Source organism: Trachypithecus francoisi, unplaced genomic scaffold, assembly GCF_009764315.1.
Source record: "Trachypithecus francoisi isolate TF-2019V2 unplaced genomic scaffold, Tfra_2.0 Lachesis_group10, whole genome shotgun sequence".
Lineage (NCBI taxonomy): Eukaryota > Metazoa > Chordata > Mammalia > Primates > Cercopithecidae > Trachypithecus > Trachypithecus francoisi.
The window spans coordinates 93,606,784-93,633,156 of record NW_022681455.1 but is presented as its reverse complement, the minus strand read 5'-3'; the positions used below and the strand labels follow the sequence as shown (position 1 = coordinate 93,633,156).

The 26,373-nt window shown below is 35.0% G+C and overlaps 1 protein-coding gene across 15 annotated transcripts in view; it reads right to left on the bottom strand.

The window, feature by feature from the left end:
* The window catches only part of CHD9 (chromodomain helicase DNA binding protein 9), a 281,390-nt gene that overhangs the window by 53,829 nt on the left and 201,188 nt on the right, over window positions 1–26,373 (bottom strand). For all 15 annotated transcript variants that reach the window (XM_033218386.1, XM_033218390.1, XM_033218389.1 and 12 more), the window contains 7 exons: window positions 26,045–26,255; window positions 23,148–23,343; window positions 18,776–18,943; window positions 17,598–17,777; window positions 10,307–10,417; window positions 5,633–5,829; window positions 4,987–5,186 (listed from right to left, as the gene is read on the bottom strand). In XM_033218386.1, the coding sequence (XP_033074277.1) occupies window positions 4,987–5,186; window positions 5,633–5,829; window positions 10,307–10,417; window positions 17,598–17,777; window positions 18,776–18,943; window positions 23,148–23,343; window positions 26,045–26,255 (1,263 nt within the window). The remainder of the gene's footprint in view (window positions 1–4,986; window positions 5,187–5,632; window positions 5,830–10,306; window positions 10,418–17,597; window positions 17,778–18,775; window positions 18,944–23,147; window positions 23,344–26,044; window positions 26,256–26,373) is intronic.

Here is a 26,373-nt window from a genome sequence, read left to right as displayed (position 1 = left end):
CTCTCTTCATGTTCACATATTCCATGTTTACTTAGTTTATTTATTTATTTAATTTTTTGAGACAGAGTCTCTGTTGCTCGGGCTGGAGTGTAGCCGTGTGATCTTGGCTCACTGCAACCTCTGCCTCCTGGGTTCAAGTGATTCTCCTGCCTCAGCCTCCCGAGTAGCTGGGATTACAGGCACGCGGCACCACGCCTGGCTAACTTTCATGTTGGCCAGGCTGGTCACAGACACTTAGTTTTTTATTAAAGGAAGTAATACATACTTGAAGTCCCTATGTAGTCCTCTCCTATCAAATTCACTCATTCCTTCCCAGACACTGAATTTGTTTTTCCATTCCATGCATGTTTATACTATTATTACCTATCTTGGATAAGTATTTAGTATTTAAGTTTTCAGATATAATATTATAAATATAAGCCTGCATACCTTATTTATTACTCTGAACTTTTAAAAGCTTTATCCTGGTTGACTCATAATGCTCTAATTCATCTATTTTTGTTTCTGTATAATAATTTATTACATAACTATACCACCTCATATTTATTAATCTTCCATATTTGAGCTGTTTTGTAATTTTTCACAATTATTAATAATGCAGTTTTGACTCCTCCTGCAATTCTTGTATCTCATTTACCTTTTCCTTGCCATTTTATACCAGGTGGGTACTCTACTACAATGGTACATAGAAGCACTATATGGATTTGTCCACTTTTCCTTATAATTTTGGCAGAGGTTCTTTTTTTTTTTGCCTTTACCTTTTGAGACTATTTTAGATGTATATAAGTTCATACTTGTTATAGTTTCTTCTATGGATTCTTTTTGATTATTAGATAGTGTCCCTTTTTTTTTAAATTCCAACTGATACCTTCCATCTTAAATTCACTTTGTTCTATGTTAATGGTACTACAACATTTTGTACGGTTTAGTATTTGCATGGCATAGTTTTTACTAAATAAACTTTTAAGCTTGTTTGGTGTTTAATAATATCTCTTTAAAGTACAAAAATGTTTATTTCCCCCCATCTAACAATTTTCCTCTTTTAACAGGTGAAAATATACATAGGCTGCATACATATGCTTATATATTTATTTTTACAATTTTATTGTTTATCATACTTTCCTTCTTTCTGTGTTTTGCTGGAATGATAAATAGTTCTGTATTCCAATCTTGTCTTCCCTTGTTGGTTTGAAAACAGTATATACTTAAAAATACACATGCTTGAATTTTCCAAATGAAATCTGTAGATATTCTGTATTTCCAATATTCTTCCTAACAAGATTTTCCCAGATTCATCATTCAATCTTCTTTCTACTTTTTCATTTCATTATATGTTGTTACAATTTATAGGCTTCTGCTTTCACTGTTTTTACAGCACCTTATTCTTTCGAAGTCATGGTATATTTGAAGTATCTTTGAAGATATTAATGATAGTTAAAGAAAAGGTGTCCTCCTTTTTGCGATCCTTGTTTCCTTAAAGTTCATTTTAATGTTTTTTTTCTTTTCCTTTTTTTTTTTTTTGAGACAGAGTCTCGCTCTGTCACCCAGGCTGGAGTGCAGTAGCATGATCTCAGCTCACTGCAAGCTCTGCCCCCTGAGTTCAAGCGATTCTCACACCTCAGCATCCCAAGTAGCTGGGATTACAGGCACGTGTCACCATGGCTGGCTACTTTTTGTATTTTTAGTAGAGACGGGGTTTCACCATTTTAGCCAGGCTGGTCTTGAACTCTTGACCTCAAGTGATCTGGCCACCTCAGCCTCCCAAAGTGCTGGGATTACAGGGGTGAGCCACCGTGCCCAGCCAATGGTTTTTTGGCTCTCTCTTTCATGTTGGAGACTTTCCTGAGATGCCTGATAATCCTTGGTTGTGTTTGCTCTTATTTAAGTGTGACAAATAAAAAAGGTGATAGGGAGACTGAAGGGATGGAGCATAGCGACTGTGGGCTCACTGAAGGGTTAACTGGCTGTGTGTTTGTTTTTTTTTTCCTGTCATTATCTTTAGGTTTGGGGCAAGCCTTTTAGTTTTATTTCTCGAGCAATGAATCAACCAGTATGCACACAGTTATTTAATCCCTATTTAGCAGCTCCACAACTCAACTACCAGTGCAACCCAGACTTCTATTTTACTCTTTCCAGAAAAAAAATTTTGAGTCCATTTTCGTCCTGGCTACATGGAACTGAAGAGGGTATTTAGGGCCCTTTTAAAATTGCTTTGAATGAAAGCCTCTATCCTTTCACATCCACTTCTGGAGGTTCCTGATGTCACAAATTCCTAAGACATTTGGGAAATCTGTAAAGCAAAGCAGTTTGCCTTTTCCACTGCTGACCTAAGATTCAGCTCTCTCAGGTTGGTTAAATCAGTTACCACTAATATATTTGCCTCCAGCTTCCAAAATCTTGTTGCTGTTTACTCTCCCATTCTCTATCCATTTTTGAGAGTTTATGCTTATTTTAAAATTATAGAATACAAGTATATACAACAGTCCCATTATCCACCTTCAATAATTATCAACTCATGGCCAATTCTGTTCACCCCCAATCTTTCATATTATTTTGAAGTAAATGTAAGAAATCAATCAATTCATTCATAAATATCAAAGGTATCTTTTAGCAATATCTAAAAGATATTTAGTGATATCTAAATTTAACAGAGGTATCTGTTTAGTGATAAAGCCTCCATTAAAATAATACAATACTATTATCAGCCCTAAGGAATGCAATAATAGCTTCTTAATATTCGGTATTCTAAAGTCTAATTAGTTAATAAAGATAATAAAACATTTACTCTGGGTTGTTTCAATCAGGATCTAAATAAAACCTCCACAGCACTTTAGGATGCTGAGGCAGGAAGATCACTTGAGCCCAGGAATTTGAGACATGCTTGGGCAACAAAGTGAGACTCCATCTCTTACAAAAAAAAAAAAATTAGCCAGGTGTGATGGTACACGCCTGTACTCCCAGCTACAGGGGAGGAGGATCGCTTGAGCCCAGGAAGTTGAGGCTGCAGTGAGCCGCGTTCATGCCACAACACTCCAGCTTTGGCCACAGAAGAAGACCCTGTCCCAAAACATAAAAATAAAAATAAAGTCCCCAGACCCTACACTGAAACTGGTTGATAACTTTTCAATCTCTTTTAGGTTATAGCAGGGTTTCATTCTTGGCACTACAATATTTTGAGCAGGATAGTTCTTCATTGTGGGGGACGGGGTGCTATCTGTGAACTCCAGGCCTCTATCCACTAGATGCCAGTAACACGCTCAAGGTTGTGACAGCCTGTGGTAGGGATGGGATTGGGGCAGAAAATCATCTTTGGCTGAGAATCACCGGGGTAGATACCTCTCTATTCACTCCTAATCCGATAATTTATTTATTGAGGAATCCAAGTCTTTTGTTCTGTAGAATTTACTAAGCTTAGTGCCTTGCTTTTTTCTACTGGAGTTTCAAGAAAGAGTGAAATTACATTTGTGTGATTCTTCCATCTACCTCAGGTCTTCACATTAATTAAATTCATCGTCTCCTATTAAAATAGGCCTAACCTGACCGCCCTATCTAAAATGGGTGCTTTCTGTTGTTTTCCATCTCAATAGTTTATTTACTTCACAGTAATTACCACAATCTGTAACTAATGTACATTCTTACTATGTCTACCTGGTTAGAAGGTAAGGTTCATGAGCTCAGGGATCTTGTCTATCTTGTTTCTTCTTATCTTTTCAACACCTTGCACAAGACACACACCAGGCATTCAATAGATATTTTTTGATTAAATAGAATAACACTGTAACAAATTTAAGGGTATAGTAATTCTTTTTATTTTTTACTGAAAATTTTCTGCTGTAAAATAATTATTTTACGCAAAAAAGAATGTTCTGTTAGCAAGGCTGAGGAGAAAAAAGTACTAGCATATACCTCTGATAGGACTGTAAATTGGCATAACCATTTTGGACAGCAAATTAAAGTATAATGAAAATTTAGGCCAGGCATGGTGGCTCATGTCTATGATCCCAGCACTTCGGGTGGCTGAGGCGGAAGGATTACTTGAGCCCAGGAGTTCAAGACCAGCCTGGTCTTGAATATATATACCAGGTCTTGAATATATATATACCAGAATATATACCAGTACCTGACTCTACAATATAAAAAATTTTTTAAAAGCCAGGTGTGGTGCTACATGCCTGTGGTCCCAGCTACTCAAGAGGTTGAGGCAGAAGGATGGCTTGAGCCCAGAAGGTCGAGGCTGCATTGAGCCACGTTTGCATCACTCTAGCCTGGGGGACACAGCAAAACCCTGTCTCAAATAATAAAGAAAAATTTAAAAGAATTATGAAAATTTAAAATGCATATCAATATTTCTCAAACTTTAATATGTACACTAATTCCTACGGATCTTGTTAAAATGCAGATTCTTATTCAATAAATCTGAGGCCTAAGATTCTGCATTTCTAAGAAGCTTCCAGAAGATGCTGATGTTGTTGACCCAGAGACCACATTTTAGGTAATAAAGATGTATATAAGCTATACTTTAATAATTCCATTTTTGATATCTACTTTAGTGAAAGATTTATTTTCATGCACAAGGAGGAGGGTATATGGATCTTCTCTGAAACTTGCTTTTTAATTGTCTAAAATTGAAACTACCTAAATAACCATCATTAAAGGAGATATTAAATAAATTATGCAATATCCATACTACGGAATACTAAGCAGAACTTAAAAAATCAGATAGATCTATATGAGCATAGATGGAAAGACCTCTAAGACATTTAGTTGGGTCATCAATTCGAAATAGATACGTATTTGATAACAAAATGTAAAATCCACCAAACTGATAACATTGGCATTTTCTGAAGCTGGAACTTGAATTGGGAGTGAAGGTTAAGGTTCCTTAATATTATTTGTAATGCTTCTATACTTTATAGGAGAATATGTTAAGTATTACTTATATAACTAAAAATAAATTTTAAAAGCAAATGAAACAATGTTCTTAACCTAGATGATTCTGTAGCTCTCGTGTCTGTCCATCTTCAGTTGGAGTAATGAGATCCCATATGAAACCTTTAATCTTCTCATCTCCTCGGTAGTGAACAAGGCAATATGCTAAGAGGGCTCGGCAAATAATCTCTACATCGTGTTCATTTAGCTGCCTTTTGAAACGGCCATGAGATAGAATCTCTCTCCATCGGCCCCACCTGGTTAAAAAGGGTATAGTTACATTGATATTGAGTGAAGTTCTAGAGAAAAATATAACTCATAGATAAAAGACACGAAAAACTAAAAAAAAAAAAAAATTGTCATTTTTGCTAATTAAGTCTTCCCTACCCATGCATAGAAGGTAGAGGAATGGTACAGTAATTTCTAGTATATTTTATTCAATAATGGGTAACATCTAATTCGTATTACGGGATGAGCAAATTTAAGAACAAGAAGTTTGACTTTAGTGATACTTTGACAATTTAAATACTTAAGGATAATTTCATCATTCTGCTATTACATATATGTTAAAAACAGAAAGTGTACTTTAAAAGTAAATTTTAATGATTCTAAGAAGATAAAAAATATACTCAAAACCAGTATATATTTTCTGTAACATTACATACCAGACTACTTAGAGCAAACATTAAAAACGATGTTTTACCCATAAACTAGCAGGTTTTTCTCAACTCTAAAGCATTCGGTTCTCCCATAGCCACTGGAACGGTCACAGGGTCTCCGGAGTTTGGGCTTTTCATCTCCTTCACTTTCAGCTTCAGATAATTCAGCCAATTCATCTTTTGTGGCACTAAAAGGTCTTGTTTGTTTCCTAATTCTTGGAGTGTCAATAACCAAGCTGTTCTGTAAAACAGAACAGCTATTACTTGAAGGTATTTTTATGATTTTGCTTATAACAGTGTTCTACATTTTCACCTTGTACAAACAATAATTACAGAAACACAGACAAAAAGAAATTACTAACAATTTCACCAACCTATTCAGTCAACTTAGAATTTCTTACATTCCTTTAGAATTCTTGCTACCACACATGTAAAATTTTATGACATTATAGTCATAGGATAAAAAGAACTTGATATTTCGCATATTAATATAACAGCATTGTAATCATAAAAATATTTTAAACTGAATTTATGCTTTATAATTTTTACCTAATTCATAATTTAGATTGTTCTTAATTTTTAAAATAAATAATGCCAAAGTTTATTCTAAAGACAAATTCAAAAGAAAGGAAGTATCCAGAAATGGAAATACTGGTCAAAGGTTATGAAAATTTTACAGTGCTTTCCAAAAGACTTATAATAATACACAAAACACAAGGCAGTTAATTGCATCATCCTCAGTATGTTCAATTCAGTTTAATTCATTCAAAACAATTTAAGTTAACATACTTTTTATTTTTATTGAGAAACTTCTCTAAGCTAGGCACTATGTTATGGGCTGTGGTATAACGATGAGTAAGATAGTTTCTACTCATAAGGAATCCAAAGTTTTAGTTACACAGACAAATGTGTCACTAAATAAATGCTATTCGGGATGAAATTTTTTATGATAAAGAGGTATCATAGTCACAGAAAATGTCACAAAGTAGTGATACTAGAAAGACTTACTAAAGAATTAAAAGTAGACCGGGCGCGGTGGCTCAAGCCTGTAATCCCAGCACTTTGGGAGGCCGAGACGGGCGGATCATGAGGTCAGGAGATCAAGACCATCCTGGCTAACATGGTGAAACCCCGTCTCTACTAAAAATACAAAAAACTAGCCGGGCGAGGTGGCGGCGCCTGTAGTCCCAGCTACCCGGGAGGCTGAGGCAGGAGAATGGCGTGAACCCGGGAGGCGGAGCTTGCAGTAAGCTGAGATCCGGCCACAGCACTCCAGCCTGGGCGACAGAGCGAGACTCCGTCTCAAAAAAAAAAAAAAAAAAAAAAAAAAAAAAAAAAAAAAAAGTAGTTTGCCAGGCAGTCAGGGAAGAGACAGCATTACAAGCAGAGGAAAGAGCAAGGACCTGAAATGGCATCAGATGTTCAGGAAATGCTTATGTCCTAGAGCACAAGAGGAAAAATGGTAGGAGAGAAGGCAAGGACCAGATCATAAAGGTCCTGGTATGCCATAATATGTATGGAGTACATTATATTTAAGGGGGCATATGATGTCCTATGATAGGTGATGTTAACTTTTGCCAAGTTTCTCCACAGTGAAGTTACTAGTTTTCCTTTTGAAATTAATAAGTATTTCGGAAGATAAACTTTGAAGACACATACATATTTTGGGTCTCCAACTTTTACCCACTAATTTTAGAATTCACTGATGGATCTTATATGCTACAATTATTACTATAGTTGATTCATTGTGATTTTTCATTTCCTGCATTCCTTCTACATTTACTAAATGGCATTCTTCCATAAGAAAGAGTTGTCCCTTTTCCTCTTTTTTCCCTTCCCAGTTTCCTTAAAAAAAACAAAAAACAACTAATTGTATTTTTTTCATAATTTTCAAATGTCTTTTTCCCCAAATCTTTTGAGATTTGATACATTTTTGATCAACTTACATTAGCTTTTATGTAATAGAAACATTAACTTTCATATACATGTCTGCTACAAATAGTGTCACCAGTCTGACTGCACTTTCATTTTTCCATTACATAATTCTGTCTTGTATACATATACCAATCACTTCCTTTGTAATTTCGAATTTAGAATGTTTTCCCACCCAAATATTTGCGAAAAGAAATCTAACTTCTATTTTTCATGTTTTGATTAAAAAAACACTTAAAAACTTTTTATCACAAATTAGAGTTTACTTGGTACAGAGCATAGGATTATTAACGCTCCTCCCAAATGCCAATATCCTAATCACCACTTATTAAATCATCTTTCTTTAGCACTATTTGTATATTTCATAAACTTATACTTTGATCTTTTTCTGTTGTTATCTTATTCTTTGCTTTGTATCTTTCTGTCAGTACCATACTTTTTAAACTATTGTTTTATATTAATATATATATATATATTTTAAATTTTTTTTAAAAGACAAGTTCTTAATGTCACTCAGGCTGGAATGCAATGGCACAATCACAGCTCACTGCAGCCTCGAACTCGTGGGGTCAAGCCATCCTCACACCCCAGGCTCCTTCATAGCTAGAATTACAGGCATGCACAACCATGCTTAGCTAATTTTAAATTTTTTTTGTAGAGAACAGGGTCTCTCACTATGTTGACTAGGCTGGTATCAAACTCCTAGCTTCAAGCAATCCTCCTGCCTCAGCCTCCTGAAGTACTGGGATTATACAGGAATGAGCCACTGTGCCCCAGTTGTATTAATATATTTAGATACTTTAACATACAGTAATTTTAGTCTTTATTGTACATTCTCAGAAAAGTCTTTAATTTTTTACAAAAGTATAAACTTTAAAATGTTACTGCACAAGTATTAAATGACTATATGCTTACATAAGTTTATTTACAAAATCCTTAACTCCTTAAAATAATCTACAAAGCCCTGTTGATTTGGCCCATGTCTTCAGTCTCTGACCTCACCTATTACCACCATGCTCACTAACTCTTCACATTCTGCCCTAATGTATTTCTGCTTCTAGAATACACTAAGCTTATTTCCACCAGTGTCTCATTGCCGTTCCCTCTGCCTCAAAGCTTTTCCTGACATTACAGTGTATTGGCTCTTTCTCATCACTCAAGTTTCAGTGCAGATAATCCTTTTGCAGTGACCTCCCTTGATCACTTTACCTAGTGTAATTCTACCTCTCCAGCGTTCTCTACCATCTTACTCCTTTATTTTCCTCACTCCTTAAATTATCTTATATATTTGTTTACTACTTTCTGACCCACCAGGATGTAATTACCAATATATACTGCTGAAAAATCACAGAGATCATATTGTAAGTATCATTCTGCATCTCTCTCTTTCTCTGTCTTGGAGCTGTTAGTCCACAGTAGATGGTGCATAAGAATGTCCATTCTTATTATTTTTAAATTATTTTCAATTATTGCATTAGACAGTATGAATGTACCATTGCGCCCATATAGAAAATTTAGTTTCTAAATTTTTGCTATAACAAAAAATGTTGCAATGAATATCATTGTACTATATCATTGTACATGTATGCTTATTGCTGTAGGACAGATTCCTAAGAGTGCATTAAATATTCTTCCAATAAAAATTTAACATTTTGTCTAGTTATAAGAAAAAATTGTTTAACATTCTGATTTGCACTGCATTACATCTATACATTACAATTTCTATGTTTACAAATGAACTGTTAAAATGCTTAAAATATTCCCAAAGGACACATCTCCCAACCAAATTTCACTTTACAGAAATCAAATGCAGCTTTCTTTAGGTATATTCTTAAGTGTTCTATATATATTTTTTCTACTGTGAAGTAGATATCCTATTGCATTATATTTTTCTACTTCTGTTAGTACTGATATTTAGGAAGGCTCAATGGCATATTTATCTTCTATCCAGTTAATTCACTAAACTCACTTATGAACTTTTACAGTGTTTTACAGACCCCACTACTTGTTTAGGCATATGAACATGCCATATGCCAATAATATTTTTATAATTACCTTTTCATGTTTACTTGTTTCACACAGAATTACATATATTTCCAAAACGCATTCAACAATAATAATTATGGATGGTAGTGGTGCTACTCCTAATTGTAAAGATTTCAATTTTAAAAGGCTACCTATCAAAAAAGATCCAATGCATCAGTGCTTAATATAAAATTCCTTTAATCATCTAGCTGTTATTTTGATAACTGGTAAGACTCAAAAACATTGATTTCTATGCAATTATTAGATAAGTGTGTCTTAGTCAATAAGCAGTTATGCTACTACTATCAGTTCCATAAAGTCAATTTTAGCATTTTGGCCTTAGCTCAAGAGAAGTCATAAGACAGTTTTAAAAATGCCACTTTCTTGACTCTTTTTTTCTCCTTTTATTTACATTTTACTAGATGATCATGAATGGGTTCTGACCCTAAGAAAACATTAAAGAGAAAATAAATGTAACCCATGATTTGAAGACATTAAAAAAAATTTTAAAACATATTATAATTTTAAGAATGTAAATTATGTCCAAAAGTTAAACTTTCCCTGTAGGATAACCCATCATGGGAGATAATAGATATTAAATTGAAGGAGTACCTCACTCAGTTCATTCTGCTACCCTACTTCAATTTCTATATGCAGAAATTTATTTTAGTAACTGCATAATTGAACACCTTAAAATATTACAATACTATTGCCAAAGTATCCCAAAAGCAAGTTTATTTTAGAGGGATAAAAATACTTACTCTGCCACTGATGGCCTCTATATCTATTTCTGCCTTTTTAGCCCATTTTTGCCAGAAGTTGGGATCATCTAAAGAAATATCTGTCCGGTTTCCAGATGCCACAAAACTCGCCTGAAATACATAACGGCAGTTGTAGAGGAAAAAAATCTATCAAAGTACACTTAAAACATTATCTCCTCACATTTACTATGGATAGAATTTGGATCCCACATACTCATACATCAAAGGGTGTTTCAAATTCAGTGGTCTGAAACATAGCACTGTGTCTGCTTAAGGTAAAGGCTTAATGCAAACAGGCTGAAGTTTAGGAGCAGAATTAAATTATTACTGTTGGTTAACTCTTATATTTTTGGTAAGTAAGGATTGAATCTTTCTGGTAAGGAGGCTACACAGAATGGAGGTTCGGTTTCTAAAAACACTACAAGATCATTAAGAAATTAGGTTAGAGAACAAGAATTTCCAAATCTGCCTGCACTACAGAGTTAATTTTCTGGTCTATTTCTAGTTTATTTTCATCACATTTTCAGATAGATATATCTCCTAAAGGAAATATACACAGGATATGGGAAATAAAAGAAAATAAATCATTGTCATTTTAAAAACTCTTTTCCCAAAAACACACAAAAAAGAAAAACTCTACCACAGAAACACTGCATTAACTATTGTAAAAATTTAAGAAAATATTGAGGAGCAAAAGAAGAAAATACAAGTGATTTATTTTCGTAAATACTGTGGAAATTATAAAATCTTTTAGTTGGAAGAAACTTTAAAGATAACACTTCAACTCTGTAACTTGTGGTCTAATAACCATTATTTACAACTTAAATCATTGTAAATAGGCCTCATCAAAAAATGTCATCAAAATGCTTTATAAAAGTGAAAGAAGCTTTGGAGATACACAATGTGTTAAGGGCCTGAAAAATGCATGTCAATTTTTACAAAAATAAATAGAAGAAAATGGTCGCATAAAATGATTTTCAAAGGAGAATAGAGGTAAATGGTTTTAAGATAATGCCCAATTATCAGAGATACAAACAAAAGGTAAAAATCTTAATTAAAAAAAAAGTCTTGATAAAATTTAAAAGACCCAGAAAAATCCCACATTAAAAAGATACAAGTGTTAAAAGCAAACAAGCCAATTTTTGACATTTAAGATAACTGTCAGTTTAAGCACTCGATAATTAATAGCAAGGAATTCTGTTTTATTTTATTTTTAAATGTGGTAATAGTATTGTATTTATGTTTTAAAAGTCTTTATTTTTAATGATACATACGGAAACATGTAAAGGTGGTGGTGATATCTGGGATTTGCTTCAAAACAATATGAAAAAATGGGAGGTGCTGATGAAACAAGTTTAGCATGAGTTGATAACTGTTGAATACTGTCTGTATTTGTCGCTTAAACTTTATAAAACATCCAGGGCAGGCATGGTGGTTCACACCTGTAAATCCCAACACTTTGGGAGGCCAAGGCAGGAGGATCACTTGAGCCCACGAGTTCAAGACCAGCCTGGGCAACACAGTGAGACTCCATCTCTGTAATAATTTCTTTTAAAGTTAGCCTGGTGTGGTGGTGCACACCTGTAGTCCCAGCTACTTGGCAGGCTGAGGTGGGTGGGTCACTTGACCCCAGGAGGTTGAGAGGTCAAGGCTACAGTGGGCCATGATTGCACCACTGCACTCCAGCCTGGTGAGAAAACAAGAATCTGTCTCAAAAAAAAAAAAAAAAAAAGTCTAAAACACCAAAAATTAAAAGGCTAAATGCCTCTTGCTGAACTTCAGATTCTGTTCATGTTATTGCTTACCAAGTAATAAATGTACTCATTCATTCCAACTAGTATTCTTTTGGGGTTTGGCTTTTAAGATGCTTACATAAAATAAAGCAAATGTTAAATACTGTGTTTCAAAATATGCATTTTGCTGGCATATTTATTAAACAGAAATGATGGGAACAAATGTTTTAATGAAATGAATTTAAATTCCTTTTTTTTTTTGCTTTCTCTAAACTATAGCTTTAATATTATAAAACTACTGAAAAACTAATTTTGTATTTTTTTGAACTGATGAATATGATAAACTGAATAATGGTCCCCAAAGATACCTCATTCTAATCCCTGGAACCTTGTGAGTTCTGTCTTATATGGAAAAGGGACTTTGCAGATATGATTAAGTTAAGGACCTTGAAACAGAGAGATAGCTTGTATTATCCAAGTAGGCCCTAAATGTAATTATAAATGTTCTTACAAGAGTGAGACAGTGGGAGATTTGACTCTAGAACAGAAAAAGGATATGACACGACAGAAGCAGAGATGGGAGTACTGTGGCCACAAGCCAAGGAATGCAGGCAGTCTTAGGAAGTGGAAGAGATAAGAAACAGATCCTCCTCTAAAGCTTCCAGAATGAACTAGCCCTACTGACACCTTGATTTTATCCCTGTAAGACTCATGTTAGACTTCTGACATCTAGAACTATAAAAGAAAAAGTTTGTGTTGTCTTAAGCCATGAACCTCGTGGGCTTTGTCATAATTTGTTACAGTGGCAACAGAAAATAGTATGAGACACTCTTAATGAGAAACCACATATTATAAAAACTCATATTCAACTTTTTTTTTTTTTTTAAGAGAAAAGATCTCACTCTGTTGCCCAAACTGGAGTGCAGCTGTATGATCATGGCTCATTGCAGCCTCTAGCTCTTAGGCTCAAACAATCTTCCCATCTCAGCCTCTCACGCCAGATTGCCTGGCTGATTTTTAAATTTTTTGTAGAGATGGAGTTTCACTTTGCTGCCTAGGCTGGTCTCGAACTTCCAGCCTCATGTGATCTTCCTGCCTTGGCCTCCCGAAGTGTTAGAATTACAGGCATGTGCCACCAGTCCTGACCTTCATATCCAACTTGAAAGAACAAAGACTAGTTTGATAAAACAACACAGCTATCATCAGCTATATAAAATACATATGTTATAACAATTCATCAAACTGGTATAAATGAGTATGAAGAACAGACATCTAACTACATGCAAGTAATTCCTTAACTATTTCAGAACAAATTTCTCACAACTGAGGATATATGATACTTTAATACCTTCATTATTATAAACACATCAATTTTCAGGAATAGTGAAAAGTTTACTGAATGAAGTTCATAGGGTTTTATTCTGTTCTACAGTTTCAGTGATACATGCCTCTTGAGATTTAATCAATCTCGTAAATGAGTATTTGCTTTACATGAACTGTAGAACATTTAACATGAAAAGCAGGCTGGGCGTAGTGGTTCATGCCTGTAATCCCAACACTTTGGGAGGGTAAGGTGGGAGGACTGCTTGAGCTCAGGAGTTTGAGACCAGCCTGGGCAACAAAGTAGACTCCCATCTCTATTAAATAATCAAAAAATTAACTGGGCATGGTGGCATGTGCCTGTGGTCCCAGCAACATGGGAGTCTGAGGCCGGAGGATCACTTGAGCCCAGGAAGTCAAGGCTGTAGTGAATCGTTGATTGCACCACTGCACTCCAGCTTGAGTGACAGAGTGAGATCTGTCCCAAAAACAAAAACAAAAACAAAAACAAAAAAAACCCAACAACAAAAAACCAAAAACCATAAGGAACCATTAAACATGAAGTAATTGAAAGGACACAATGAGATTTTAAAGTGTGTTACTTTTTTGGCTGATTATCTAAAAAAAAAAATTATATGCTACAGTATATAATAATTTTTATTCTGCTATCATATAATTATCGATAATTTTAAAAATGTACCTGGAAGAAATTAAATTTCAGAATTAAATAGCTTTCTTACATTCATTATAAGACAAATGATGAATTTAATTTACAAATAAAACAATTTTAAATTTCTAAATAATCCAACAGACTTTTGCTAACTGACATGTAACCTATTTACAAGATGACTTACGTGATTCTCAAGGATTGTGACAAGCGATTATACCTACCGAAATAAGATGCTACTCCTTACAAATGTTAAATCCTAATATCCTAGTTCCCCCTAAATTTTTCTTCCTAAAATGCATTCCTTCCACCATTAAACCTCTGTATTATTTGCAAGAGAAGACTTTTAAATTGCAAAATCCATCTTCCTATGACAGACAGTGGTAGAAAGGCAGAAGGTGCCAACTAAAGGCCCTTACAAATAAGCAGTCCATCTGCAGCACAGTTTAGATGGTTTTCATTCCTTCGTAAATTAAGTAATTCAAAGTATTTTGTTCTCTATCAAATTTTTAAAAATCAGACTAAAAATGTTTCTGTTTCTAGGACCCACCTGGCTGCCCTTATAAAAATCTCTCAAAACAAGTTTTAGGGGATATCATCACTCAAAAATGAAGTTATCAATAATGAGTTCTATTTGATGGATATGTACTAAGTCTCATAAGGACCCTGATCCATATATGTAGCTCCTTATTAAACACTATTTGATAATGCAAAGAAATACAGAATGGAATTATGTTATTTCTTCAAATTGTTGAAAACAGTTGAGCAGAGCTGAAGTCTTTGGATCCCAGGAAAAAGTGTAAAATACTACTAACTTTACACCATATTCCATTTTGGCAAATGTCCAGTATCTAATAGCATTCCCATACAACTATGGGAATGAACAAATTATGTGGTAAATGAACAAATTATAAAACAACTAGAGCAAACTCTCAACTCTCCTCAGCATTGTGGTACCTTGTCAGCTCTCAAATGTGATAGTTACTTTCTGGTGTGAGGATTTAAAGTAGATATTTAAATGTTTAAGCATTTCTCAATTCTCAAAGCATTAAGAGTATACTTGAATTCTCTAAGTAAAATAAAAGTTAGACAGCACTGTATAGTAAAGTGGGAAAGGCCAACTATGATTATTATGACCTCCTCTTTAAAGTAAGACTCAAAGAGGTTAATTGTTCAAGGTCACTCGGCTTATTGAGTCAGAATTCAAACCCTGTTTTTCTGACTTTCCACGATCATTATCATTAACATGTTAAATGAGGAAGCCAAGAATCACATGTGCTCATTAAATGCTTTGCATATGCCTTCATTAATTAAAAACAAAACAAAACAAAACAACAACAACTTTAAGGACAGTATCTTTATGTTTGGCCTAATCAACAAGGACAATAACCATGACCAATACCTTTTGATATTAATTAGATTTCAGATACAAGGAAAAATATCTCTGTACAAAGAGTACAGAACAAAGGAATCAAAACTAAGTAAGATTTCCCAGGAAAAAAACTAGAGCTGGGGTATATCTACTCAATCGTGACCAGTTTTAGTTCTCAGTCTTATACTTTACTTCTGCAATGTTCCTTTGGGAAACAAAAGGAACTACTTTTTTCTGATTTATTCTCTACTAATTTCCAAATCTGTATCTGTGTCCCAGGCAACTCTCCTAGACACCTCCATTTGGATCCTGTAAATGTAATAAATACAACAGCTCCAACACTTTGTTTTCCCCATATGAATGTCCTTCTCTATCTTAAAGACAACCATGACCCTCCTAGCTACCTAAGCAAAAAGTCTTCAAGTCATTTCTGACTCTTCCTTCTAAAAATTTCTAACTGGTCATCAACTCCTATTGATTCAAGTAGGTCTCCATGACCCTGGTCCACCCATCATTATTTCCTACATAAGCCCCTTAAATAATCTTGCTTCTAGTCTTTCCCCTTTCCAACTTGTTCTCCATGCTGCTGCTAGAGTTAAATTTCTAAACCAGATTGCATTATGTCCAATTTCTGCTTGAAGGACTTGAAAAGCTTAACTGCCTTAGGATCAATTTCAAATTCCTCAAAATGGGACATAAAGCCCTTCACAATTGGGGTTCAACTTCCCTAACTCCTTCACCGTTTCATCTCCACGTAATTCATCTCTTGTATCCATACATGCCTATGTCACATTCCTGAAATATTCCTTGTAGTTTAGCAACATATGACTCATTTAGCTGGCTTTTTCTTTCTCTTTGTAAAACAATGAAATTCGCAATTCCCTCAAGACTTAGGTTGAATGTTCTTTTCTTTGCAAAGGCTTTCTTTATTCAGAACATACAGAATTAGTCATCTCCTACTTTATTTTTTTTTCCAGCAACTATAATCCTTTCATCATAGTATACCTGGCATTTAGCAAAATACCTGACACAAGAATTTATTAGTCTGCTAAATGAACGCAAGCGAGTTTCCATTTGAAGGCTGGTATCATTACTTTTGGTACAGCACCTGTGCTTCCTGCTATACCACAATATTACTGATAATGATAAAGAAAGACTTCTGGATTGAATGCCGAGAGGGGAATGGGGAATAAGGGAAATGTAGAAAGGAAGTTCAGTGGAAAAGAGAAAACTTGCATGTAGTTTTCTGCAATTAGTGCAGGTGAGACAGAGTACTGCAATAATAAACTATTCAGATGAATGGAAGAGAGGTTTACCACGTCTTGGTTTGGAAAAAAAAAAGGAGAGAGAGAGAAAGAAAAATAGGATATGGCTGGGTGTGGTAGTTCATGCCTGTAATCTCAGCACTTTGGGAGGCCAAGGCGGATGGATCACCTGAGGTCAGAAGTTCGAGACCAGACTGGCTAACATGGCGAAACCCTGTCTCTATTAAAATTACAAAAATTAGCCGGGCATGGTGGCGGAGGTTGCAGTGAGCCGAGATCGTGCTACTGCACTTCAGCCTGGGTGACGGAGTGAGAGTCTGTCTCAAAAAAAAAATTAAAAAAAAGAAAGAAAAAAGGAATAGAAAGGCAATTAGTAAACTTTACAAATATTTTCACCTAATAGAGTTATTAATGTTTCCTTCCAAAATACAAATTTCATCTTACCCCTTAAGACTTAAGATACTCCTGACCCCACGTATCCACCTGTCTCGGCCTCCCAAAGTGCTGGGATTACAGATGTGAACCACCCCACCCAGCCAGATTTAAGTATTTAAAATGAAATTGGAAATTCTTTCTCTCCTTTAAGTTCTTTAAATTATGAAAGTTGATGTAAGATGATTTAACCTCTTACATTAGTTATACTTTGTTCTGCCTTTGGTATACAGATGTTTAGTTTCTAAATTTGATTTCATATGTTCTACTCTAATATTTAGAACTACTTCTAGTTATTACATTTATTATATTTCACAAGGATCAGAAGAGTTCATGTGAAATTAACACAGGGGATCAGAAAAAAATGAAGGAAAATACATTACCTACTGCTTTTTGGCTAATTCAGTATGTTTAAACATTTGGTGTAAGAGACAATTAAACTTTTTCAGTAGTTAGGATATGAACATCACTGCTATGTTAACAAAATTGCACTAACTGTTACCTTGGCAAATGTTGACCCACGTCCTTCTGATTCAATTGTAATGGTTTTTGTACGACGTAGTAAAATCTGATCGATATCCTCTTCACAGAATTTAGAGCCTTCATCTTCTTCCTCCATAATGGCACCATAAGCACCTCTTCGAAGCAGATCTTCTATTTCCTTTTTGGAAAGCTGCTGAATCTAAGGAGAATTTAACTTCCATAAAAATAGTTTTTTTTAAAGTTCATAAAATGAGAAAGTATCCCTAAAGGATGTCAAAGAACATAAGAGGCATGCTTAAACTGCATTTGGGTTTGGGATGTGCATGAGAGAGAATTCACGGAAATAATATATTGAAGTTGTTGACTCTTCTTTGCTCTGTTAAAACAAGAATTACCCATCTGCCTAGAATGGCTTTGGTTAAAACAAGGCCTAAGGGTCGGGTAACATCTTTCAAGGTTCTTTTAAATACTAGGATTCTTTATTTTTTTTTCTTTTTGAGACAGGGTCTTGCTCTGTTATCCATGCTAGAGCACAGTGGTATAAACACAGCTCACTGCAGTTGACCTCCTGGGCTCAAGTGAGTCTCCCGCCTCAGCTTCCCAAGTAACGTGGACCACAGGTATGCACCATTATGCCCAACTAATTTTTATTTTTTATAGAGACAGGGTCTTGCCATGTTGCCCAGGCTTGTCTCAAACTCCTAGGCTCAAGCAATCCTCCTACCTCAGCCTTCCAAAATGCTGAGATTACAGGTATGAGCCATGTGCCCAGCCCAGTACTAGGATCCTATTATTGATAGATATTAGGCAAGAACCTTGAGGGGAAAAAAAGCCAAAATGTCATCATTTATAACAAGACAAAGCCAATGCTAGTAGTTTGAAACTAAAAGAAAATTTGAGAACTGTTTATATAAACACAAATTCTATTTTGCTATGCCGTCATATAAATGTCCTAAAAAGAAAGCAAAGAATTTCTATCTTGAAAATACATTTAGAATTCATAAGCTCTGGGGCTATACAGAAAGAAAAGGATTCAAAAGTATTAACTAAACATAGCTCTGTCCTGAAAATGTCCCTCTGTATAAAACAAATGTGTTTAGTATCCTGTATGGACCAAAACTAAACGACACACTATTGGAGGTAAAATTAAATGCAAAAACACACAAAAATCTCAAGTGAAAAAGAAAATATACATACACCACCAACATTACTTTCTCTTCCACTCATGCTCTGTAACACAGCTTTATCTAGGCCCAATTTCAAACTGGCTCGGTCAAACATCTCTCTCTCATATGAGTTACGAGTTACCAGTCTGTAGACTTTAACTGCTTTGTTCTGACCAATTCTGTGGCAACGAGCTTGGGCCTATAAAAATGAAAAGTTACATATTTATTTTCTTAAAAGGCATTTAATAGTAAACTATATGTATGGCATATAAACACATGTAAGAATTCTTAGACCATTTTTATTGAATTAATCTTTTTCTAGAAATTAAGGAAGAGCTTACCACAGTAAGAAATAATCTCACAATCAGGAATAAGTTAAAATTTAGGTTTATAACCTTAAATATCAAAGAATATAAATTCACAAAGGACTACTTTTTTTTTTTTTTTTTTTTTTTGGATGGAGTCTTGCTCTGTCGCCCTAGCTGGAGTGCAGGGGCGCGGTCTTGGCTCACTGCAACCTCCGCCTCCTGGGTTCAAGTGATTCTCCCGCCTCAGCCTTCCGAGTAGCTGGGATTACAGGAACCTGCCACCACGCCCGGCTAATTTTTGTATTTTTAGTAGAGACAGGGTTTCACCATGTTGGCCAGGCTGGTCTCGAACTCCTGACCTAAAGTGATCCACCCACCTCGACCTCCCAAAGTGTTGGGATTACAGGCATGAGCCACTGCGCCCAGCCTTATTATGTTTTAATGGAAGTGTAGTCAATATACTTTTAAGCAGGGACACAAAACCTATGAACAGGTTTTATAGTTGATGGCAACTGAAGTTTTTTGTTGTTTTTTTTTTAGACATGAGGACTTGCTATGTTGGCCAACAGAACTCCTGGGCTCAAGAGATCCTACCCCTTTGGCCTCTCAAAGTACTGGGATTACGGGTGTGAGCTACCACTCAAGTTTTAAAGTCTAACCCTCAATTTCTAAATTTTTTTCAATTACATTATCAACAATCTTTTCACTGTATTTTATTTAAGCTGGGTAATTTTTTTCTGTAAGTTACTGGGGTACAGGTGGTATTTGGTTACATGAGTAAGTTCTTTAGTAGTAATTTGTGAGATTTTGGTGCAACCATCACCTGAGCAGTATACACTGCACATATTTGTGTAATTTATCCCTTGCCCACCTCCCACTCTTCTCCCCAGTCCCCAAAGTCCATCGTACCATTCTTACGCTTTGTGTCCTCATAGCTTAGCTTCCACTTATGAGTGAGAACACATGATGTTTGGTTTTCCATTCCTGAGTTACTTCACTTAGAATAATAGTCTCCAACATCATCCAGGTCACTACAAATGCTGTTAATTCATAGTTTTTTATGGCTGTGCAGTATTCTATCATATATAATATATACATTATATATATATATAAATTGTGCCACTATAAACATGTGTGTCCAAATATCTTTTTCAAATGACTTGTTTTCCTCTTAGTAGATACCCAGTAGTAAGACTGCTGGATCAAATAGTAGTTCTACTTTTAGCTCTTTAAGGAATCTCCATACTGTTTCTCCATAGTGGCTGTACTAGTTTATATTCTCACCAGAAGTGTAGACGTGTTCCCTGTTCACTGCATCCACGTTTGTTGGTCATTTGTATATCTTCTTTTGAGAATTGTCTATTCATATCCTTAGCCCACTTTTTGATGGGATTTTTTTTTTTTTTTTTTTTTCTGATTTGAGTTTGTTGTGTAGATTCTGATTCTGGATACTAGTCCTCTGTCAGATGTACAGATTGTGAAGATTTTCTGCCACTCTGTGGGTTGTCTGTTTACTCTGCTGACTGTTCCTTTTGCCATGCAAACGCTCCTTAGTTTAATTAAGTCCCAGCTATTTATCTTTGTTTTTACTGCAACTGCTTTTGGGTTCTTGGTCATGAAATCCTTGCCTAAGCCAATGTCTAGAAGGGTTTTTCCAATGTTATTTTCTAGAAGTTTTATAGTTTCAGGTCTTAGATTTAAGTCCTTAATGCATCTTGAGTTATTTTTGTATAAGGTGAGAGAAGAGGATCTAGTTTCATTCTCCTACATGTGGCTTGCCAGTTATCCCAGCACCATTTGTTGAATAGGGTGTCCTTTCCCCACTTTATGTTTTTGTTTGCTTTATCGAAGATCAGTTGGCTGTCAAGTGTTTGGCTTTATATCTTGGTTCTCTATTCTGTTCCACTGGTCTATGTGTCTATTTTTATATCAGTACCACACTGTTTTGATGACTATGGCCTCATAGTATAGTTTGAAGTCAGGTAGTGTGATGCCTTCAGATTTGTTCTTTTGGCTTAGTCTTGCTTTGGCTATGCAGGTTCTTTTTTGGTTCTATATGAATTTTAGAATTGTATTTTCTAAACCTGTGAAGAATGACGGTGGTATTTTGATAGGGATTGCACTGAATTTGTAGAATGCTTTGGCAGTGTGGTCATTTTCACAATATTAATTCTTCCCATCCATGAACATGGGATGTGTTTCCACTTGTTTGTGTCATGTATGATTTCTTTCTAAGCTGGGTCATTTTTGGGGTGGGGGGAACCACCCAAGGTAAATAACTCTGGATATCTAAATTTTATTTAAATGAAGGACAAACTAATTAATATGCATATATGTTAAAAGTGGAGACATCAGAGATCACATAAGGGCTTCATATTTTATCCTGAGTTCCTACTAAACTTAAACTTTTTATGATAAATCTTGACTCCAGATATTCTATAGAATCTAGTTTTTCTCCCAAATTACTAATCACCTTTCCATTATCTTCAGACAAATTAAATCATAAAATGTGGCTTTAAAATAAATAGGGGCACTGATGTTATGACCTTTGTTGACATTTGCACTCTATCCACATCCATTTTGTGCCATTTGGAACCCAGGAATGTGCCATTTGGAACCCAGGACTGTAAATGGGCAACTTTGCTCTAGGTGTAGAGGAAGTACAAGAGGCCAAATATGATCTTAGTCTGTAAAGACTGGATCTACATTAGCAGTCAAATAGGAAAAAAACAAGTGACAGGGAGAAGTTGGGAGATTCAGGATAGTTTTTCCACTTTCTATTCAGGTTCTATAAAGTGACTTTATTATTATAAATTAACTTTTAGAACATCCACTGTAGGCAGTTATAAGCACAAACATGCATTTCAAAGGCAGACAATTATAATTTGGGTTTAACACAGGAATTGGGAAACTACAGCCTGTGGACCAAATCTGGCCTGCCAACTAAGAATGGCTTTTTTACCTTTTTAAAGGATTATGACAAACAAACAAGAATGTGTGACAGAGATCTTATGTGGCACACAAAGCTTGAAATATTTACTAATTGAGCCTTCCACAGAAAGAGTTGGTCTCTGGCTTATTGTATTAATTTTGGATAATCCTTTGATATTTTAAAGTAGATTACATATAGTTACATAAATGAGCAATTTAAAATATGTTTTAAGCTATGTAGATTCTCAATAACCATTTATTACATTTGTTTTTATGCTTACTTAAAAAAATAATATGGCTGGTCTGCAAGTAGTTATTTAATGGGTTGTTCACGTTTACAGATTGAACTCTACTTTTCCCCTTCTCATGACTACACTTGACTAGTTTTATAAAAAAAAAAAGTACTAATATGAATTGCAATGCAATTAAGACAATGATGAATAATAAAATAATTTCTTTTATATTTTGTTCTCTTCTCATATCCTTCTGCAAATTTAGACCCTCTTCAATCCCTGTAATTAATATTCCTATATTTCTATGTAGTCCAAGTATAGTCATTACTTATATGTGTGCCTTCATTTTCTAAAGTATTTTATTAAAAAAGCATACTATATTATGATTACAAGATAAAATTAGAATAAGCGAGTACTTATTTTTAAGGATTAAAATTCTGAAATTTTAATTTTATTACAAATAAATTATTCTTAGAGCTTAGGTCTCTCTTAAATTTACATATTATTATTTAAACTATAAGAATATCAGGCCAGGCACGATGATGTATGCCTGTAAACCCAGCACTTTTGGAGGCCAAGATGGGAGAAATGCTTGAGTCCTGGGGTTCAAGACCAGCCTGGGCAACATAGTGAGACCTTGTATCTAAACAAACAAAAATTACTGTACTCAAATAGGTATAACTTTTTATAAGCTAGTAAGACAAATTTTATAAGTTAGTGAGACATATAAAAAAGTAAAAATTTTTTGTCATGATAGCTTTTATCATAACAATTAAAATAATTTCACCTATTTTATTTGGCACAGATATTTTACAGAGAAACATACATTGATTTGTCCAGATAAAAATACAAGATGTGGATTACCAAAAACAGTTACGCAATTTTACTTTTTTAAAAAATGCATTTCTTGTTAGCCAAGAAAATTATTTACCTGAAGATCATTTTGAGGATTCCAATCAGAATCAAAAATTATACATGTATCAGCTGCAGTTAAGTTGATGCCCAACCCACCAGCTCGGGTACACAGGAGAAACACAAATCTATCTGAATCAGGTTTACTAAATCTATCTATAGCAGCTTGCCGAAGATTTCCTCTGACTCTGCCATCAATTCGCTCATATAAATATCTATGGAATGAAATGGAATAAATTTACATAAATAATTATAATAAAATTGAAGACATATTCTATCAAATGGAAAGTCAGTTTTCCTGCAGCATTATGTTTTCTCTAAAATTAAGGAGCAATATCATCTCAATTAGTTTCTGTGACTTTATACTTTTTGGTGTTGGTGCTACGGAGAAAACAAAAACAAATATAAAGATATAAAACCTCTGAATTCCTGGATGTATAGGTAAAAGACCACTACAATGAATTTTATTTCAGAAGTTAGAATAACAAAAGGCAGTCTATTAAAAACTGCTTTGCTGATCTCACCATAATACATCACCTTCTTGCAAGAAATAAAGACTTTCACAAAGACTTTATACAAGAAGGCTATGAATGTTTCTTTTGTCCTTAATCCATAATGCTCTTAACTGACATACTTGCTTCTATATCGCAGTCTATTAAGAACACACTGGAATGCTGTTGAATTCTTTATAGTCATTACTGCAAAGTAATTATCTTTTAACTTCCTTTATCCTTCCCCATTTAACATATACAAAACTCAAAAACTGCAAGACATCCAATAAAAATAAAATAGATAAAAATTTAGGAGCTTGGACTCTAAGTGGTATACATATGACATATGACACATTTCTACATATGATTTACTAGAGTTTTAGCAGTCACCCCACGATTATCTCTGGTACCTGCAAAACGGACGAAAGACTTCTAATAATGTTTCTTATGACAATAAAAGAAACTCTGAATTTTCCATGAAATTTATTACAATAGAAATTTATAAGTACAGTTTTATCTGTATAAGTTCTCCATGTAAGGAGATTTAAAAAATGTAAGAATTACTATTTTTGGGAACAGTGCAACTTAATGTTCATATCACACGATATAAAATTGAGAGTAATATACATTTTAAAATGAGGCTAAAGAGTAGGACACTGACATTAAAAATGGAACCAGAAATAAAAATGAGAAATAAAAATGAACTACACAATCTCTAATAATATAAAACAGTATAGACCTTTACTTATCTATATGGGTTAAAATCTATTGAATTAAAATCTGCAAGTCAGATGCGGTGGCTCATACCTATAATCCTAGCACTTTGGGAGGCTGAGGTGGAAGAACTGCTTGAGCCCAGGAGTTTGAGACCAGCTTGGACAACACAGTGAGACCGTGTCTCTATCAAAAATAAATTAGCAGGGTGTGGTAGTGCATGCTTGTAGTCCCAGCTTCCTGGGAGGCTGAGGTTGGAGGACTGCTTGAGCTCAGGAGTTCGAGGTTGCAACGAGCTATTGTCACACCACTGCACAACACCCTGGGCAACAGACTGAGATCATGTCTTTAAAAAAAAAAAAAAAAAAAACCAACAAAACAAAAATAAAAAAAAATAAAAACAAAACAAAAAATCTACAGCTGAAATTTCTGATTCTCTTTTACATTATTAATATGTTACTATCAGATGGAATCCTAATGGTCTGATAAACTATCCTATGATAATTAGCCTATTATAGCCTAAATACTGATTAGACAATACTTTATTTTATTTTATTTTATTTTGAGACGGAGTCTCGCTCTGTCGCCCAGGCTGGAGTGCAGTGGTGCGATCTTGGCTCATTGCAAGTTCCGACTCCTGGGTTCACACCATTCTCCTGCCTCAGCCTCCCGAGTAGCTGGGACTACAGGCTCCCACCACCGCGCCCGAATAATATTTTGTATTTTTTTTTTTTCAGTAGAGACAGGGTTTCACCATGTTAGCCAGGATGGTCTCCATCTCCTGACCTCATGATCTGCCCGCCTCAGCCTCCCAAAGTGCTGCGATTACAGGCATAAGCTACCGCGCCCCGCCTGATTAGACAACATTTAACATTATCTTATTGTGATGTACCAATAAACAAAACAAAAAACACACATTGAAACAAATCAGAAAATATGAAAGCATGAACAAATTTTATATAGTATATAACAAAAGTCCTACAGCTTAAGGCTCTAATTATAATAATGAAATAGATCCAAAGGTTCTTGAATCACTTTTTTCAATTTTGAAGATGACTGCTGTAAATATAAGTCTATTTAAAGTTTCATCCACAAGGTTTATTAATCAAGTAAAATGCACATTATTAAACCCATTCCTGGGTCAACAAATCAAATATTTATTTGCAAGCTTTTCTTAATTGGACTCCTCAGGCACATCTAATATTGCAACATATGCAGGTTAGGAAAACATAACACACAATCCTAAACAATCTTTACTTATAAATTTGAATGCATTATTCTAATATAGGATAAGAGAAAGATATGATTAAAGTTCATTTACATTACAGTGCTGCACAAATCTTTTTTTTTTTTTTTTTTTTGAGGCGGAGTCTCGCTCTGCCGCCCAGGCTGGAGTGCAGTGGCCGGATCTCAGCTCACTGCAAGCTCCGCCTCCTGGGTTCATGCCATTCTCCTGCCTCAGCCTCCCAAGTAGCTGGGACTACAGGCGCCCACCACCTCGCCCGGCTAGTTTTTTGTATTTTTTAGTAGAGACGGGGTTTCACTGTGTTCGCCAGGATGGTCTCGATCTCCTGACCTTGTGATCCGCCCGTCTCGGCCTCCCAAAGTGCTGGGATTACAGGCTTGAGCCACCGCGCCCGGCCCACAAATCTTAATAGCACAAACTTAGCATAATTCACAGTATAATTCAGTGGATTACAGTATGCTTTACCTTTTATGTATGAGATAGTCCTCCAGGATGTCAAGGCAGCGAACCATCTGAGAGAAGATGAGCACTTTATGACCTCCGGCTTTCATTTTGGGAAGCAATTTATCAATAAGGACCAATTTACCAGCAGACTGGATCATCGCTTGAAGATGAAAATCAGAAGCAGCTGGATTATATGCATCTCTAAATTCTCCAAGTATTTTCTCCTCAGCACCTGTCAAAGAAATAGAAGGTAATAGCAATGCACAAATGCAGGAAATTCCCAACTGCTTTCCTTTTAATCAAAATTAGTGCTCCTGTGTGCTTTTGTAACATAATTTTCTAATGGCATG